This window comes from Amblyomma mixtum, chromosome 2 (genome assembly GCF_055824585.1).
Source record: "Amblyomma mixtum isolate Tamu chromosome 2, ASM5582458v1, whole genome shotgun sequence".
Classification (NCBI taxonomy): Eukaryota; Metazoa; Arthropoda; class Arachnida; order Ixodida; family Ixodidae; genus Amblyomma; species Amblyomma mixtum.
Genome location: NC_143013.1, coordinates 21975153 through 21990899, shown reverse-complemented (window position 1 = coordinate 21990899; position 15747 = coordinate 21975153). Strand labels below are relative to the sequence as shown.

Genomic DNA, 15747 nt, shown 5'->3' with positions numbered 1-15747 from the left:
AATATAAACAAAAACACTCTAGAAAGCAACAATAAACTGATCCCACCAAGCTTACTGTGCATCCACACTTTTTATGTGGTGGCCATGGTTCTGCAGTTCGCACTTGCTCACTGCTATTCTTTGAGATAGCTGCCGAGTCTAGCCACATTGTGCTTCATATTGGAGGGTTTTGTCTGTTGTTCTCACGCACATTTAGGTTCGCAAGTTTCGAAAGATTATTTTATAAGCAATAAATGGGTTAAATATTAAGTGCATTATTTTGTGGACTCGAAAGAAGACAAGCCCTTATGCATGGGAGCATTTCTAACAGACGATGTTGACGGGACCAAAGTGCCAATTTGAATAAACCAGATATACGAATTAAGGGGTTTAAAGTTAACCACAGTCCTCTGTACAGGCAGTCTCTATGTCATCGGTGCTTTTGTGAAGCTCGTGGTGGGACCAGTCTATTTTATAGACTGCTCATCAACAAAGTGTTTTCCATTAGCAAAGAAAAAAAAGCAGCCGTATAAAAAATCCCTCGTCATTCCCTCAAGGCTTGCACAATGTTACGTAAGGCAGTGGTGGCTTCGGATGGAGGGATCTGGTTGAGAACAGCAAGGGCCCTCGATGTGTAGGACTCCAGAAGTGCCTTTGTCTTCTCGATGCCATCTCCATTTACGATGGTGTTGTGAACCTAAGCAAAGGCAACAAACCAAACATTGTGAATATGATGCGCAACTATGTATGCTGATTTTGCTGTCATTATTTGAACTTGCAACAAGTAGAATGAATAGGTGTGCATCACAGGTTGCTGTTTCAACAGTCTTTGTGTGAAGACGTCAGTTAGTGCAGTCATGATGTTACACAATCTTTTGTGTAGCGTAGAAACAATACCGGGTGTTTCACCTAAGATGTTCTGCAATTTTTAAATGTAGGCTTTTTAAGTTAGGGTGCTATTTTCGGCATAGCATTGTCAGCGGCGTAGTGTATCTGAGAGCAGCTAAGGTGTGCTACAGTAGGCCGGTCACCTAATAATGAATAGTCAACTTCCTAAACCGTATTTACTTGTGTATCTTGCACACCCCTAATTTAGTTATTACCCAGATTTATATGAAAAAATTTTTCACTCGCATATTTCGCGCTCCCTGCTGCGCAAGCACTCCAGCATGCATGCGAGTGTGCGCAGGGCGGGCTTGGGAATATCGGCGAGGCAGCATCACCACGTGCAGCTGCGAAAGGCAAGCGAGTGGTGTAAAAAGAAGTTGGTAATTCGTTTATAAACTGGTTCCCGTAAAGGAAAGTCAGCTTGGCACCATTTACCCAGCTCGCTCGCTTCAGCGGTCGATTCACTGCACGAAAGGCTGCAAGAGCAAACTTCCGGCAACGTTCGCAGCATTGTGCGCCGAGCCAGAATCTGAAACTACCAAACCCGTTGGCTGTTCTGTTTGCCCCTACTTAGCTGGACCGCATGCGAGGGCGCCGCTTTATCACCTTGTATCTCCATTTTCCTCTGACTGCTGGCCTTGTGATTGTATCGTATCGCACTTTTTGCTTCGAGTTGCATACACGCCATATACTATCGGGGGAAGGCTACATAATGTGGGTCTGGGGCGCGCGCGCGGCGTTATGTGTTGACTTATATTTGGAATCAACTTTTTTTTTGGCCAGCGAGGGGTGGGAGTTGTGGGGTTAACCTTTAAGCGGTAATATACAGTGTGTATATTGTGCGTAATGACCTTTATGGGTTGTGTTCGCGAAATCTCCAAGTAATCTGCGCACCCCTTTTTTAAAGCCTTAAATTAAGGGAAAAAAGTGCGCATATTACGTGATTAAATGCGGCATTACTGTTACTCCCTTTATTTATTGAGTGGCATGTAGTCCAGTGTAAGTAATATTCATATCAGTTTCTCTAATTTCGAAAGCGCAGTTACCCTGGGTGCTGTGGCCCAACAAATTCTCATACTATTTCGATGAGTTGTGTGCCTTTCCTGGCGGGGTTGCTTTGCCTGCAAACTTTTTGAAAGTGCATGTATTTTGGTGCGATGTCGCCAAAATTTGTTGGGCCGCAGCACTGAGGATCACTGCATTTTTGAAATTCTATAAACTAATACGAATATTACTTACGGTGGGCCTCACGCATCTCAGTAAATAAAGAGACTAACATTGATAGTTAAAAAGTTATTATCTGCTTAATATCAGTTAACCAGCCCGCTAGCCAGCACTGTATAGCTGTATTCTGATGTGCTGCACCACTGATGATGCTTTGCCAGAAAAAGCGCTCTTTTACCTCAAAAAGTCTATTTATAAAAATTGCAGAACATCTTAGGTGAAACAGCTGGTACGTCAACAATAAGTGCTCCTTTCAGCAACAGTGGTGACAGGTTTTACAAAGTGATTTTCATTTGTCCATTCAGTGCAGGTGCACAACACTTGCCTTTAATGTAGGCAAAGTGACATGAAATGCGATAAAAGCACATAAAGAAGAAAGGCAATGACAGAGCAAATCTCATTACCTTCAGGTAGTCCAGCTTTTCAACATTGTCCCTATGGCTTCGAATCTCTTCAAGAAGGCTTGGATCTGACTCCAAATGCAGGACAACCGGTGCTGACGTCAGTACGAATGGCATCCCTGGAGGATGCCTGTAGGTGTCGACAAAGGGCTGCAGGTCAGAGTGAACCTGGGCGGACGGAAACAGGAATGCCAGTCAGCAACACTCAAAGGCCGGTAGTTACTACTTGGCCTTATGTAATAGAAACTTGTCTGCGTGATACAAATCGGGAACAACCGGTGTCGCTACTGACCTAATATGTGGTAATATTTTTTTTTAATCAACCATTCAGAGTTTTCTTAAGCAAGCAAGACTTGTGAAGCAGGGACCTAAGTGCTAGTGCACTAAAAGTAAACTGATAAAAGACGCTTGTAGATATTGTTAATTTCTCATTTGTGAACATGGCTTAAATGCAAAATTTCGCATTATGACTGAGGCCCACTTGTAAGATGTTAAACCATTCACCATATTCATTCATTTCATTTCATTCATTTATTTATACTGTCAGCCCAGATCATGGGCTATAACAGGAGTGGATAATGAGGTATGAAAAATTGCAAGAACACAGATATACCTACAACTGCAGGTCTTGTATGCATAGCAAAAGCACCAACTGACCTTTGCTGCTAATTTAGAGAACATAAGCACACCAAAACATGGGTGGTGTGCCAGCTAGTGCGAAGGATGGTTTCATGTCATGAAAAATATTGCTCACTCTGGCAGTGTAAAATTTGCATGCTGCCTAGACTGTACACACTGTTACACGAAAGTGGCTGATAAACCGCAGTTGTAAGGCAGCTTTTGTCTCTTCATGTTCATGTCTCTTCCTGAAGTCCTATTTACTGAATAAACAGGCCACACTCCAAAATTGGGATGACAACTCCGCAGGCCAATAATGTATTCTTAGTAAATCGGAGCCAGTTTATATTTTTGTAATTCCTGCCCTGCATCATTTTTTGAAGCAACTCCATGCCTCCACTATCACTGGGCTTGAGACAATGATGAAAAGTGGACACAGGGTGTGGTATCACTTCAGCCAATAAGAAATGGGAGGGGGGATATAAAAATGGTATAAAAACAGTTCTAGAATCGTTAAGTTATACCCCGCCGGCAGGGTATAATGTAACGATTAACTATCAGAGTGGTGCTGACCTGCCATGCCAGGCCGATGCTTTTGCCAAACTCGAAGCCCAGCTCTTGGAAGGCCTGATCGTGGCTTGCCAGCTCCAGGGTGGCCTGGCAGCTGTTGGACATGAGAGACCCCGTGGAGAGGTAGTTCTTCTCTTCCCACTGGGCGATGCCCATGCCGGGGCTGGGGATCGGGCTGCCCTGCTGGTCGTGGTCACCCAGAAACTCCGACTGCATGAAGTCTCCAATGGCTGTGGCCACCAGGTCCACCACCTGAGCATCGATGACAACCAAGCATTGAGGGCATGATGTCAGAAAACACAATTAAGGAGAAAAGAAAGGGCCAGAATACTTTATGGAATATTTTTGACAGGCAAAGTAATTGAGAGCAGTACACTAAATGCCGTCAATTGCCCCAATTTTCCTACCTTATATGAACACATATATTGCCCTTGTTTAGCAGCCAGTTGATAGTATCTAAAATTATTCCTCTATGCCATGTTAACTGAAAAATGTGCCTTTTAGGCAGAACATGTCAACTGTGAGCCTTTAATTAACACTTTATTATGCAACCATCAGTAGTAGAGATTACACTGTTCAGGCTTTGAGTAACACAAAAACAGTTTCAAAATACCACCACCCTTTCTTAAAAATTCCAGGCTAGAAAAGGAACTGATTTCAGCTGCAATGATGGCTGCCACTCTGGTGGCTCTCATGCTTATTTTCAATTTGGTATTGAAAGAGTTTACCATATGACTGTTTTGTAGTGCCAATTATTGAGAACATGCATTGTAGAGTTACGTGGACTAAATTTTCATTTTTCAAATCTTTTTCATCGTTCTTATGTCGACAATTTTTGAGAATTATGCAGATGGCATAGAGTGTTTGAGTGCAGCTCAACATTTTGCCTTTTAGTTACTGCAAACAGTCTGATAAAAAGAATGCTGATACAATCTTTGCTGTTCTCTTGCATACAAAACTGCCGGTATTTTATTTTGTTATAACATTATAATCCATTATTGTATTACTACAAACAGTTCCTCATAATCATTAGACTTGGACTTGCTTCGATGTTATTTCTAATTCGTTTACTGTTTTTTTTTCTAAAGCCCCTCTGCTGAGACCGACGGGTCTGTGGTGTGTATTAACAATAAAAAAATAATGAAATTAAATGCTATACATAGATAAGTGTGCATGTGGATGAGTAAATGCAAAGAGCGAAGCTGTTGCTGAGGCATTAATCTGCATCTTGATAGAACAGGATTAGATGGGAAGAGAGGCAGCCTGCAATGTGGTATATTCAAGGACATATCCACCCACTGCATCAAAGCTCTCGTACCTTGCAGTTCTTGAGGTCGGTCAGGGACTTGCTTGCATTGGCAATAAGGTAGTCCCCCGTTAAGACGGATATCTTGTTGCCAAACTGCAGATCCTTGAGCGTAGTGGCATCAGGAAAGAGGTCGTTTGACAAGTTCAGCACACCGCGGTGTATGAGATGCGCAGTGTGGATCATCTCAGTGATCTCGGCCAGCGACCTCTGTCGCTGGGTGATGCCTGCCACACGCTCTTCTTCGAGGCAGTCCTGCCTTGTGCTGGGGTGCCCTGCTGCCTTGGACAGCAGTAGCACAATGAGACCTCTCGTCTGGATATTGGTGCGCCCATTATAGATCAATCTCCTGCAACAGAGGGAGGGTTGTTGGGCTATTTTATAAGTACATGCACTGAAGAGATTCTCAAGATAGATTTTCTTTAGCTCCAATGGTAGATGCTCAGAGCTGCGAACACTGAGCTCCTATCGGGAACGCTCTGTCTCTGACATTTCCGTTCCTTGCAGACTCTTAGGGATGACAGCAGCTACTAGTGCAATGGCAAAATTTACCACTAGTCTACCAAAAAAATATGTTGACAACAATTACTGCATTGCTGCCACTGTATCTCCACACTAATCTAGTCTCTACATGCTTGAAGGCAAAAGGCAGCGTCTTAAAACTTCACACACTAAAAGCCCCAAGAATTTTGCAAGGGATCTGGCTGGCTAAGGAATTAGTTAAACAAACAGCATCAATTGGCTATTTTGCCACCCGTAGCACATCAAGTATGCGTTGTGCCCATGTTCTCTTCAAACCAGTGTGGAAGAAATCCAAAAACGTTCAAAAGAGGTTTGAACTCAATTTTCAAGAACTCCTGCAGTGAAAGTTGACATAATTCAACGGTCAAACCCGTGCACTACTGAATTCCACCTGCTTAACAACAACAGCACCCCTTATTTTTTTTCTCGCTTGTTAATAAGGAACCAATCAGTTCCAGTTGGTCCCAACTGAGAATTGTTCCACACACCCAAACTTAGTGCCAATTAGCAATTTTCTCCAAGGAACTTTGTTCTGTTTTTTCTCTATCTGCCACTTTTCTTTCACGCTGTGACGAAACCGGAACAAGCTACACGCGCGCTGCTACTGAGCAAGAACGCGTAACGGCGCGCGCTGCTTCTGTGACCACCTTGCGCCTCGCCAGACGGCCCCTGAACGAGAGAGGCGCCAAGGAGAGCGCGGCTGGAACCTCCTTTCCTGACTCGAGCAAGGCGCGACTGACATGCACGTTCAAAGCCACTGGGTCATCCGGTCAAGGAAGTTCGTTCGCACGGATTCCAGGGCAAGTGCCCGACCTGGCACGAAAACACCTTCTAGGCGCGTCGGTCATCGTTTCATTTTCTGGCCTTTTGAAACTTTACATCATTCAGCGCTGTCTAGTCGGTGCACATGAGAAATCGTGAGCGAAACGAGTATGCACACAAACGACCGGCAGACGGGGCTTTGCGATCGTTTTGAGACTGTTTTGAGATTGTGATCGTCCCACTGAATCCCAAGTCATGGCAGGCTCTGAAAAAATCTCAACACGAGCTTCAAAGCACGTGGATCGGTCCAAACAGCAGCTCGCGAACAAATTACTGCACACCGCGCAGGCGTGCTGCGGTGGCTTGTTAGCATGGGATCAATGTCGGCTTTATCTCATGACTGTTTGGAAAGCTTGACTGAGGTTACACATAGCAAATAAAAAAAAAGTGAACAAAAGTTCAACCCAAAAGCAACGAGGTAACGTGAGCTAACATTCTGCGACGGTACTTTGTACTTACTTTGCTGTCTTCAGTACAGGGTGATTAGTGCCGATCAACTTTCGCACGTGAAACGCAATATTGGACGTTTCATCGTTGAGAAGGCACCGCAAGCTGAAGTACGACGTCGGGTAGCCGACGATTTTCTCAGCGTTGGACACTGCTCGGTTCCAGTCGGTGGTCTTCGTCGAAGCCCAGAAACCAGCTGATGCGAAAGTTCTGCTCGTGTGCCACTGTCTGGCAACGACACCGCTTGGCGCGCACAGTGCGCGCAAGAGCACGCGGCTCATGTCGCAGAAACGACGCGATGGCGCCGCGGAAACGATCAGAGAAGTTTCGTCCGCTGTCGTTGTCCCAAAACAAACTTGCTCGCACCTGTGCGACCCATCGCTCCGAACGAGCAGAACTGAAACCGGTGTGGCCGGCTATGGCTTGTTTTGAATTCTGTGCTTGCGCGCACGCAAAAGTTAGCGCTGATCTTTAGTGAAAAAAATTATAAAAATTAATATTATGCTTGTTATAATGTATTTAAATTTATTGGTAAATTATACCTTATTTGTTAAATTGTAATTACATCGCTAAATTATTAGTGGCGGCATCTAGTGGCGGCATTCTAAGAGTAGTTTCGGTTTCGGAGGATTGCGCATGGACGCTGCCACAACCACTGATGGCACTGGGAGTTTTATATTTCTCATGACACTTGGTGCGAAAATTATGTTGAGAGTAGTCGCACAATAAAAAAAAAAGCTTTTCTATTGACATTAGTGTGAGCGCTTCGGCATACCAGCGACTTGCAACGATTGTTGCAGGGGAGGTCCTCGAATTTTGTTTTGACAGGGCGCTTGAGGCATATGCAAGCGGCGGATTTTCTGACCAGGGATCATGCAGTAGGTATAGGACCCGCAGACTGCTTTCAGACTTTTTCCCGTGCTCTTTTGGTTTCCCTGCTTATGGCTGCGCGCACCGCCCTCGCTATATGGTAGTCTTTTTTTTTTTGTTTCTTTTACTATAACCACTGTACCATTGCACTGAATCCGTTGTGAGCGCCTGGGGTTATGCCACCTCCCAAGAATGCCGCAGATATCGCGGTCTTACTTTTAAGCCCTCTTCCGTAATGTTCAGATGAGGTGCCAGTTCCGATTTAGGTATTTATTTATTTTAGGATACAAATTTCATACAAAAACCATTCCCCCCCCGTCCCCTTTCCACGAAAGAGAAAAAAAAAAAACGTACCTGCAGCACTGTTATTCTCGAGGGTAAAATTCACATTTCTGCTTGTCCTCATTAACAGCTTTCCTTAGTAGATTTTCTTAGCAGCCCTTAATTTCCCACTTGTCTCTTAATTTCTCTTTTTTTTTTCATTTTACTCCATCACAAGCCAATCTCTGCTATGCTAATGATATGCGAACCAACAGTTCAAACTCTGTTGAAGCTGTTAAGCATGATATTTATCTCCGTCCATTTTGACAACAAAATAGCATGAAATGCCCAATTGTGAATGCAAACGCGCGCACGCGTTTGCAATAAAGCTTTCTCTCTCTGGAATTCAACGTTCATAAAATTTATCTTCTTGAAATAGATAAGAATGTCATTGCGAACAACGAAATACAATGTAAAAAAAAAATTAGAGCTTTTTCGGCAGTGGTATCGGTTCTAATTTTAAAATACGTGCCTGTCGTGACCTCACAAAACGATGGCCGTGTCTCCTGTCCTGATTATGCATTGTATTGAAGAACCGGGATCATACAGTGCGTTTATTATTAATTGCTGTCTAAAGAACAATGGGCACCTTTTCCCGTTCTATGCACGTTTCAGACATATCGTTCTTAAAATATTTTTCTGACATCTTATCGGCTTGAAACGGCCGGTACCCTGAACAAGTTATAGGATCATTAAAATTAGGATCATTAGAAAATAACAGTGCAACTGAGTCCGACTCGATCCGCAAAATGGCTGTAACGCTGTCGAATGTAGGTGGGGGTCTGGTCTTCGAGTAGCGAGAGCAGAAACAAGAACCTGCGCTGTGAAACCTCAGAGAGCGCGCCTCCTGTCCGCAATCTCGGAAGTCCCGATCGTGCACTCGCACTGGCGTTGTTGACGCTAGGCGCCACTGCCATCGCGACTCGAGAACTTTACTGCCTCCAAGCCTAATTTGTTCGGGTAATGCAATGTTCGGACTGAAATGAACCCCATTAGAAGAAAACTATGATGCGCAGCGTTGCGCGGGTAAACGCACTCGAGGCGTGTCAGAGCCGCACGTAGTTAAAGCGTACGAGACTAGTGACAGTGCCTTTTGTGCTCGAATTACCGGGAGATTTCGTTATTTGAAATGCAAATGACTTTAATGGGGTCGAAGCGTCCGTTCGAATTAGTGGCTTTTGATTTTTATGGTTTATGGAATGGGGGGGGGTTAACGTCACAAAGCGACTCGGGCTATGAGGGACGCCTTAGTGATGGGCTCCGGAAATTTCGACCACCTAGGGTACTTTGACATGTACTGAAGAATGGAAATAGTGCAGTAACTGTCTCACTTCTCGGTGGACACTTCAACTGCGCCGTGAGGGATGGGAGGAAAGTGGGAGTGAAGGAGAAAGAGAGGAATATGTGCCGTAGAGGAGAGTTCTGGAATAATTTCGACCACCTGGTGCCTCTTGCGCTTAGCCTTCATCGAAGCGCGACTGATGCGCTCGGGTTCGAGTAAACCGGAGATTCGAATTAAGAGAGTTTGTTTTTGAAAAGGTTTCATTGTATTTGCAGCTGACAGTAAGCACAGGCATTAAGCAGTTCAATCGCTGCTCGTTTGACACTGCAGTGTCAAGTTGGCGCGCGCTCACGCACGCACGCACGCACGCACGCCCGCCCGCCCGCGCGCGCGCACACACACACACACTCTCTCTCTCACACACACACACACACACACACACACACGCACGCACGCACGCACGCACGCACGCACACGCACACACGCACGCACGCACGCACACACACACGCACGCACGCACGCACACACACACACACACACACACACACACACACACGTGTAAAGGAGTCGAAAAATTACAGACCGATCAGCTTGCTGTCCGTTTGCCTGTAAGTTATTTGCTTATTTGCTAAGGCAATCGCTAATAGAGTCAGGACAACCTTAGACTTTAATCAACCAAATGATCAGGCAGGTTTTCGTAAAGTGTACTCGACAATAGACCATATTCAGACTATCAATCATGTCATGGAGAAATGCGCAGAATATAACCAACCCCAGATATAGTTTTCATGAATTACGAGAAAGCATTTAACTCAGTCGAAGCTGCAGGAGTCATGCAGATATTGCGGAATCAGGGTGTAGAAGAGCCTTATGTAAAAATACTGGAAGATGTCTGTAACTGCTGTACAGCCACCATAGTCCTCCATAAATTCAGCATTAAAATTACAATGAGGAAGGGTGTCAGACAGGGAGACACGATGTCTTTAATGCTATTCACCGCTTGCTTGCCGGAGGCATTCATAGAATTCGATTGGGAGCAGTTGGGGATGAGAGTTAAGGCAGAATACCTGACTAATCTGCGATTCACTGATGATATCGACGTGTTACGAAACTCAAGGGATAAAGTGCAAAGCATGATCAATGAGTTAGACAGGCGGAGCAGAACAATGGGTATAAAATTATTGAGAAAGAAACCAAAGTAACCTTCAGCAGTCGCCGAAGGGGAACAGGAGTTTATAGTTAGTTTCAAGGTGCCAGAATTGGTAAGGGAATATGTCTACTTAGGGCAGGTAGTGACGGCAGATCAGGATCACGAGAAAATAACTAGAAGAATCCCTGAAGAGAAAAGTACGTATATAACAGCTGTATCTTACCAGTACCCACCTATGGGGTAAAAACGTGGAGGCTAACGAATAGGGTCCAGCTTAAGGAGAGCGAAGCGAGCTATGGAAAGGAATGGAAGAGGACAGAGTTGGTCAGGGATCAAACATGGGTTTATGACATCCTAGTTGAAATCAAGAGGCAGAAATGGGCTTGGGCGGGGCATGTAACGCGAAGGCATGATAACCGATGGTCCTTAAGGGTAACAGACTGAATTCCAAAGGAAAGGAAGCGTAGCAGGGGGCGACAGAAAGTAGGGTGGCCGCATGTGACAAAGGACAGGGTTAATTGGAGGGACATGGGAGAGGCCTTTGCCCTGCAGTGTACGTATTCAGGCTGATGATGATGACGAAAGGCCTCTTTGTTCAGTCCGACTCCTGTCTTGGCTCGCTCCTGTCGAATTCATGCGTACGAGCCTATGGAGATCTTTTGTTCTTGCGCAGCTGCCCGGCTGGGGTCCGACGCAGCAAGTGTATTATTTTCTGGTGCTGACAGTAGCAAAGTACTGAAAGATTCAGTTGTTTTTTTTTACCCCCCCCCCCCCTTCTTTTTTTTTTGTCGGCAGCCATTTTGTGCAGTCCGGTGTGGTCAAAGGAAGTTCTCTTCGAGCGGGAAGGGGGGTCTTGGCACAGCAAAAAAAAAAAAGAAAAGAAACACAAAAAAAGGCACAGCTGACGCGCTAGGGCCCTCAGCGTCCAGTTCGATGCTGCTTAGCACTAAAAATACAAAAAGCTAATTGTTTGCTTGGGATTAGTCGAAGTTTCGCTGATACCAACGCATGCATGCAATTGAGTTGCTTTGTGCATTTTCTCTCTGGTCATTGTCCCAGCACCGAGCGTCCGCATTAACCACGCTTTAGTACACTACGAAAGTTGGGTACGTGTCATAGGCATGGTGAAGGGGGGCGCATGCATACCCAGCAGTTCTGGGTAAAATCGGTTTTCAACAGGAAAGATTTTATGAGCGCAATTTTTTCATATGTTGTAATACTTCACTATAATAATCAATATAATCGCAGATCTACCCTCGGTGAGCTTGCATTTTTTTGTTATTAACGTTTTTGCTGTCGTGAAAAACGTCCCCCATTGGTTTCCTATGGAAGTCCGTCCTAATTACTGGATGCGAGCAATGGAAAAACTTTAAAAGAAAAATTTTCCTACCCATGGGAAGATTAATGGACCATTATACCTTCAATATTTCCGTAACAGTACCTTACAATATTCCAGTGATCAAAACTTTTGGTCCAAGAAAGCTTGAATTGATTTTGTCCCCTATTGTTCTCTTCTATCCAGAAGACACGAAGAGGAACTACTATGAGATGTTTTCCTTGCTTCGAGTCCTTCATATAAGCCAGAGGGCATGACTCCACCGCGTGCTAGGCGTGACTGTACCACCTCGTAAGCCCGCCTCAGAAGTTGAGGTTAGAGAGGTCAGAGAGGTGTCTGACCACCCGTCACCGTGGATCAGTGTATGTACATACTATAGCAGTGTGCTGCTGAACAAACGTTCACGGGTTCGATACCCGTTTGCAACACTTGCGCATTTCGATAGAAACGAAATGCAGAAATGTCCGTGTGCGGAGTTTCGATGCAAGATCAAGAGCTCCGGAGGGCCGAAATAATTCTGTCCGCAATGGCGTTCCCTGTTGCCTACAGCCCTGAGAAGTAGAAATACGTCACAAATGACAGAAAACCGAAAATGAAACAAGTCTTGCGAAGCCCACACGCGGAACGTGTTAGCGAAACAGCGAGATAGAGGCACTCGAGGTGCTGTACCCAAATCACGCATACACACGCAAGGACTCGCGTTCGGCTCTCTTTTCTGGACTCTTTTGTTGCTGTTGTTAAATACGCGTATTCGCCCGTAATCTGAGAACAGGCGCTAAGGCGGCCCTCGATAACACGGCTCCTGTCATTCCGAAGAGAGGGAAATGAAGATAGCGAGCAGTTTCCGCGGCACTGGTGCAGCGACTTTCGGAAGAGGATTAGCAAAGCGATATCGCTACACCACACCCTGTCTTCGTAATTCCCTGCAGTGTATCGTTATGCCTGGGCCGGGGAGGTCTCTGCGTGTCGCTTCACGGGCTCGACAAAGTATAGAGACCCACGTCGCGACCACTTTTCAATGGCGGCTTGAGGTAGATTACAGGACCGTGTGGAACGAGTAAAAAAATGAAGAAACGTAGTCGCAGTAACGTGAAATCCTTTCTGCCGGCGGCATCTGCGGCTTCCGAAGAACCCGTGGCATATGCCGATGCCAGCGTTTGCCTCACTGCCTAGGCTCGCTTGACTTTTCTGCATCTACACGGCTGCATTTTACCAAGTCTGTCGCATTTCGATGTAGCCGAAATGCAATGCCTATGTGTGATGAGATTTCGGTGTATGTGGCTGAAATGAAACAGGAACGCTTAGGTCGACAGTTCTGCTGTATGAAGCGCAAATGTGCAATGATGTATTTTTCTTCCGCACTCTTCCTCTTTCGATACGCACATCCCCTCGCTGCAGTCAGGGTGCGGAACCAGGCATGCCTGCTTAACAGCACAGGGCGCCTTTTGCATTTCGCCTCCATCAAATCGTGGCAGTCGCGGTCGTATTTCTATGGAGTCGAAATGCAAGGACGTCCGTGTGCTGTGCGATGTCGGCGCATGTTGAGGAACCCCAGGTGGTCTAAATTAATCCCGAGGACTCCACTGTGGCGTCTCCCATAGCCCGTGTGTAAGTTTCACAAGTTAAACCCCACATGCCGTACCATACCCTTTTTCTTTGCCTCTTATCGCTCCTTCTGTATAAAGAAAATATGATAGATATCGACCGACCCGAAAGACGCAGGTTCGACCCCGCCCGTGGCGGTCGAATTTCGATGGAGGCGAAATTGTACATGCTCGTGTACTGTGCGATGTCAGTGCACGTTAAAGAGCCCCAGGTAGTCGAAATGTCCGGGGGCCTTCACTACAGCGTCCCTCATAGCCTGAGTTGCTTTGGGACGTTCAACCCACATAAACCAAACCATAAACCAAATGCGGTAGTTTGTCTATGCGATGGTTGTCTCGCGAGTCTTGGTCAAGATTTATTTTATTTATTTTTATTTACAACATACTGATAACCTCTCCTTGAATGCTGTGGCAGGTTTGGGACATAGCATAGCACGAAAGGAAGAAAAAAATAGTGAAAGCAGCGGAAGGAAAAAAAGAGAAATCTCAAGAACCGAATTGTTAATCAGAAGATCGAACAGAGCTAGTTCTGCAAGTTGTAAGCGAACAGAAGGAACAAAATGAAAACTGACACTATCTCACAAACTCAAGTTTAAGCAATTTAAGAACAAATCACCAATTACGAGCGAATATTACAAAAAGTCACTCAGAGTCATAAACAATGCAACTCAACTTGAAAAGAAATGTAGAAAGCTAAGTGATGTTGATAACAGAATCAGGCAGTGCATTCCAGTCTGTAACAGCTAGTGGGAAAAACGAATACCTGATTGATCAGTATCAAACCATCACTTAGAATTCTTATGTTTTGCACCACGTGACTTTCAAGGCTCAGCATTTGGTTGGTGAGGCAACATAAAAGGGCTTCTGTGCCACCAAAGGCCCGAAGCAGACTTTAGAGTAAGTTTTGGAGTAAGTTTTGACTTCACGCAACTTAATTTTGCTGCGAGGTTCTAACTTTGCACGAATATGAAACCTGTGAGTGCTGTAAAAGAACTGCACTTTTGGCATAAAAATTGGAAGAAAAGAAAACGCCAGCTCTGCCGTGTCGTTGGGATGTGGTAAACGGCCGTGCGTTGCCTGCTGCTCTTTGTATGAAATGACGTCTTTGCAGCTGCCACAATACTGCATGGAATTCGCTGGGCGGTGCGTATAGGGTCCCGTGAAATACACGGAGGAGCCTACGCTGCAGGAGGTCTGTAGAACATGATAGAGCGAGAGAGAAAGAAAGAAGAGAGGGCGAAGCACCGCGGCTCCGATTGCGGTGCCCGATCGGAAGCGAAGACCAAGTGCTCCGAGGTGATCGTAAATAGAGTATTAGCGCGCATTACTCCAGGCCGTATCCGAAAGAGATCGGCGTGTAACCGCGACAGACGTGCAGCTTCTGTTGCATGGTCTCCGACACGACGTGTTCTGGGGATTGAGACAGAGGCCCTCCGAGTGTTCTACAGCGTTCCGCGACAGACGGATTGCGAAACACACGAGGAATGCCTCCGTAGAGAATCGGGCGCAGTTATGCGGCATCCTCTTGTAACGTCCGTGATCGAGATCACTTGCTACAGCGGCTTTTAAAATATCGGGCGTGCGAGCAGAGACACAGACCGACATGCGCAAGGAGAGAAAAGAACGCATGAACGGGTGACCCGCTGGAAAACTTACCTACATTCAAACCGAGTAAACACTAAACATACGTTAAAGAGCCCGTGTCGCAGAAAAGCCGGCGTCATTATAGGTTCCTATTTGTGACTGGGACTCGACAAGCGTGATGAGCCGGCATGTTGGAACCTCTGAAAGTGCCATCACTGCATCGCCGGTCGGATGGAACGCTTGAAGGACGAGCCTTCCAAGCTCCAGAGCCTCGAATTCCTTTCTGCTGAGCTCGCGCATTTCTTTATTTCAGTTTTGCAGGCCAACTGGTCAATCCTCTTTAGCATCCATCCTGGCTGAACAAGATTTTAAAGTTCACGCTCGCCACCCTAACACCCTTCCCACATCACACCCTCCTCCCCTATACCGGGCCGTTCTCCTCGGAGTGAAGGCCCCATACAAATCCCGCCAATGATGAACGCTTTGCCCAGACGAAGGCAAGTCCTTTTGTCAAAACGTTGGCAAGCATATACTGAGGCTTTCCCCTCCCTCGTTCACTTCACATATCCCCGTAGACTTGTTCGGCACGGTATACACAAAGAAGGCTGAATGAATTGTAATACGTTACCATGCAGACGTCCTCAAAGGTTTTTAATCCGTTAGCATTGCTACCCTAATTTTCGCAAAATCTGTCCATCTGGTGTTGTCTGATGCTGCCGCCGGTGTGCAGAGCTCTACCCACCACTAACCAACCACCATCACCCTCCAGAAGGACCTACCTACCACCCATACACTCATTTCCATCCTCCAGTCGCCTTCAAAT

The 15747-nt window shown here is 45.8% G+C and overlaps 1 protein-coding gene across 1 annotated transcript; it reads right to left on the bottom strand.

Moving 5' to 3' along the window:
- Positions 1 to 318: 318 nt before the first annotated feature.
- LOC149358651 (all trans-polyprenyl-diphosphate synthase PDSS2-like) lies at positions 319 to 7188 on the bottom strand. Its single transcript, XM_089570804.1, has 5 exons — positions 6790 to 7188; positions 4999 to 5335; positions 3684 to 3932; positions 2496 to 2660; positions 319 to 676 (listed from the first exon to the last, which is right to left on the bottom strand). The coding sequence occupies exons 1-5, from the start codon at positions 7056 to 7058 to the stop codon at positions 524 to 526; spliced, it is 1173 nt and encodes a 390-aa protein (XP_089426930.1). The 5' UTR covers positions 7059 to 7188; the 3' UTR covers positions 319 to 523.
- Positions 7189 to 15747: the final 8559 nt, after the last annotated feature.

Coding starts and splice junctions, on each gene's coding strand:
- LOC149358651 (XM_089570804.1), bottom strand. CDS start 7,058: ATGAGCCGCGTGCTCTTGCGCGCACTGTGCGCGCCAAGCGGTGTCGTT. Junction 5,336..6,789: donor CCTGTACTGAAGACAGCAAA/GTAAGTACAAAG, acceptor CCTCTGTTGCAG/GAGATTGATCTATAATGGGC. Junction 2,661..3,683: donor GCATCGGCCTGGCATGGCAG/GTCAGCACCACT, acceptor CCGTCCGCCCAG/GTTCACTCTGACCTGCAGCC.